Source organism: Protobothrops mucrosquamatus, unplaced genomic scaffold (genome assembly GCF_001527695.2).
Source record: "Protobothrops mucrosquamatus isolate PMUCROS unplaced genomic scaffold, P.Mucros_1.0 scaffold2949, whole genome shotgun sequence".
NCBI classification, from domain to species: Eukaryota; Metazoa; Chordata; class Lepidosauria; order Squamata; family Viperidae; genus Protobothrops; species Protobothrops mucrosquamatus.
In genome coordinates, this window is record NW_015388972.1 from 8,345 (window position 1) to 11,885 (window position 3,541).

The 3,541-nt window shown below is 52.8% G+C and overlaps 1 protein-coding gene across 1 annotated transcript in view; it reads right to left on the reverse strand.

Moving 5' to 3' along the window:
- Positions 1–703: 703 nt before the first annotated feature.
- LOC114923336 (major histocompatibility complex class I-related gene protein-like) overlaps positions 704–3,541 on the reverse strand; it is a 3,666-nt gene continuing 828 nt past the window's right edge. Inside the window, exons 2-5 of the mRNA XM_029286128.1 lie at positions 2,315–2,560; positions 1,702–1,977; positions 887–1,174; positions 704–786 (exon numbers count right to left, since the gene is read on the reverse strand). Coding sequence (XP_029141961.1) covers positions 704–786; positions 887–1,174; positions 1,702–1,977; positions 2,315–2,560 — 893 coding nt within the window. The remainder of the gene's footprint in view (positions 787–886; positions 1,175–1,701; positions 1,978–2,314; positions 2,561–3,541) is intronic.

Genomic DNA, 3,541 nt, shown 5'->3' on the forward strand with positions numbered 1-3,541 from the left:
GGGGTGCTGGCAGTATTGAAAACCACACCCCATCTGGTAAAACCTTGCTCCATGGCACCGGTCCCTGGGGCCCAAAAGGTTGGGGACCTCTGATTTCAGGGACTTTTCCTGGATTCCTGAGCTGCTGATATTTGAAGCAAGTCCATCCAGGCCAAAGAGTTTTCCTTCCATACAAGAGGAATGTGGGGGATATATTGAGCTTTGCAGGAAATGGGAAAATGGCTGCATATTTTCTTCTTCCTTCCTGATCCATGTTCAAAATGCTGTTTGTGGGGGAGGGTCTTGTGGGGCCTCCTGGCTGCCACTCTCAGAGAGGCTCTTTCCCATCCACCCCAGCTCAGATAACCCAGAAAGACACAGGAGGGTGTGTTTCTTTCACTTACATATCAGGAAGAAAATTCCAAGTCCCTGGATTGAGGCAGCCACAATCCCCATAGAAATCCACCGCCCTGTAGCTAAAGAGGGAGAAACATGGTTTTGATTAGACAGAGGCTGAATTCCCCAATGTGGAGATGCTGCACAATGGAAGCATTTCCCAACCTCCATTGGCCTCCAAGAAGTGCCCCCACCTGAAGGAAGCCCCTCCCCTCCAAGGCTGAAGAGGGCAGAGCGAATGGCCTTGAAGGGCAGAAGGAAGAGCCACCACCCATCGTCTCCTCTATCACCTCATCTATCGTCATCTATCATATGCTAATGCCTGTTGCTATTGCATTACCATTTCCAGCTCCTCTGACAGAAAGCGCTTCTCTCCCAGAGCTAAAGGCAGGACTACATTTCCTGCATTTCCTAACATGGGATGTTGCAGAAGAAAATTACCCCACTACCACTTATTTTCAAACATTTGTCTAAAATCTACTTCTAATGCCAGACCCTCCCAGCCTCTCACCTGTTTCCTCCTTAAAAGCCAAGACCAGGGGCTCCTGCAGGCCCTCGTGCTCTAGGCGACACCGAAAATGGTCCCTCTCCTTTGGGTCGATCTCGATGCCGAGCCTGACATAATAGGTCCAGTCCGAGTTGGGGGCTACATTCCTTTGGAGGGTCTCTTTTTCCCAGACTTCTCCATCCCTGGTCCAGGTGGCCTGGATCTCCCTGGGGGAGAAGCCATGAGCCTGGCAGATGAGGACTTCCAGGCTGTCATTAACCACCTTGAGGGTCACCTTCCCCATTGGGGCCTCTGCAGAAATAGCAACAACACAATTCCCAGGATTTTGAGAGTTTGTGGCAAGGTGATTTAAATAGCAAGACCTCCTTGGACCATCCTCTCCCCCTGCTCCCTCTCCTTGCCCCAACCTGGGGGAGCCCCTAAAATGGGGCATTGGGGTTCTTTAGATTAAGCTTTGAAAGGGATACATAGAATTTGGGGTAATGTTCTCACGTTGGCCAACATATTCCCCAATTGGTTTGATTGATTCAATTTTAAGCCCCCAAATCGAATTTGTTCAAGTTGTTCAGATGGAAATCAGGAACAGGCTGATCATTTCCTTCCTTCGGCATGAATTTCTAGCTCAGTTTTTTTTAAAGTACTTATTTTGGGGGGCACTGAAGATTATTTTTCTTCTGTAACGTGATGTCGGATACTTCCTGACCTTTTTCTGTCAATATTTTAAAAGGTGGCTTGGCTTGGCTGTTTAGGAGAGAAACCATATGGGGAGGGGGGAGCACACAGAAACATGCTCAATGGAGACCCCCTTTGCCACTCACCGATCCTCTGCAGAGCCTCCTTCCTGTAGGACAGGTATCTCTGCAGCCACTCAATGCAGGTCTCCTCCAGGAAGTCTTTGTTTCCCCCAGACCATCCTGAGTCATCCTCCCACTTCCTCCTGACCTTCTCGGCCTGGGGCTGAGCTGCCACCCATCTGAGGGTCTCCTTGTCGAAGCTGATGAAGTCCATCCCGTCGTAGCCATAGCGGAAAAACCCTCCTTTGCTCCCTTCTTCCATGAGCTCACAGCCCCAATTCACCTGCCAGGTGTGATGCCCTGAAGGAGAGGCAGAGGGGGTGGGTGTGGATGAAAAGGGTCCAGGATTCCTCTCCCTAGACAGCCTGAGAGTCTTCCCCCTTTCCCACCTGGGGAGAGAATTCATATTTCTCCTTCCCCTCTTTATCACACAAGGAGAAACATATTTTACTTCAATTAACCCTGTTTGGCTGGCCTCAGGCCATGAAGAATTTCTATGTGAGGGAGAAAAACAGGTGTGTGTGTGTGTGTTTGTGTGTGTGTGTGTGTGTGTGTGTGTGTATGTGTGTTTGCAGGAAAAAAAATCTCAAGTCCCCTGCAACCATTGGAGGACAAATGTGGCACTGCCGATGCTCACCTCCAGCACGGTGGCCCAGTTTTGATAACTTCTGCAGGTCAGTCCTGAAGACCCACTCAGGGGACAGAAAGTTCTCCTTCTCCCCCTCCTCCATCCAGGGCACCAGAGGCTCCATCTTCCAGGTGAGGCTATCAAAGCGATTGATGGGCTGGTCATCCAGGTAGCCCCTAATGGAGAACTGGGGCAGCCCCTGGCTGGGCTCTGCCAGATGCAGGTAGAAGTAGCTCAGGGATTGTGAGGGAGAGTCTGGAGAGGAAGGAGGGAGAAGAGAAGAATTGGGGGGGGGGTCTTCACTGCAACTTCATTCCCTCCAACATCTCATTGTCACACAGCAGCCCCCTCCCCAACAAGTGGGTCACCCCATCTGGCTAAGATACTCCTGCACCTCCTCTGGGCCCTCCAGGTTCCCAGACTCTCTTGTTCTCCACAATGGGAACTGATTACAAATCAGTTTGTAACGAGGCTGGCTGAAGCGCGAGAGAAGGAAGATTTTTTTTTCCTTCTGGGAAAAGGAGTTTGGGATTGAGGGGGGGGGATGGCGGAGAGAAAGACCCAGCCCAGGACAGGCGCCCCCTCCCCATCGCACACTCACCGCACAAAGCCCCGAGCACGAAGGACCCCAACGCAACTCCCAGGAGCAAAAGGGGCGCCCGGGGCAGCGGCATCGCCCTCCAACCAGGCGCCCCCCGTCCGCTCGGGAAAAAGGCGTTCAGGCACCACACCCGGTCCGGGTCCCGCCCTCACACCTGACACCTTTTGTCCCCGCCCCTTTTTTCCAACTTTTGCATGCCGTGGCTGTTGCCGCCGCAAAGATGGCTTGGCTCGCTACTCAGTCAAATCTAACGAAGGGGGGGGGAGGAGGAGGAGCAGAGCCGCTTTTGGCGCTTCGAAGGGGGGGCGTTGGGGGGGGCGGCCTAAGAGGCAGTTTGGCTGCGCCGCGCCCTCCCCCATGCCAGAAGCCGCGCCAGCCTTGCTCCTCCTCCTCCCCCTCCCCTTTCCTTGGAACTGGCTGAGTTGCGAGCCAAGAAGCCCTTTAGAGCGGGGTCCCTCCCTGTCCCAACGTGCCATTTCGCCTCCGGGCTGGGAAAATTAAGAAAAACAAAACAAAAAAACAAGTTTGCAGACTTTTCTACAAACAACTTTTCTTCTACAATGTTGCCTTCCTCTCTTAAGTTTTCTTGCGAGACTCCTCCGGAGAGACCCCTCCCCCTTCCCCCTCCCCCTCTT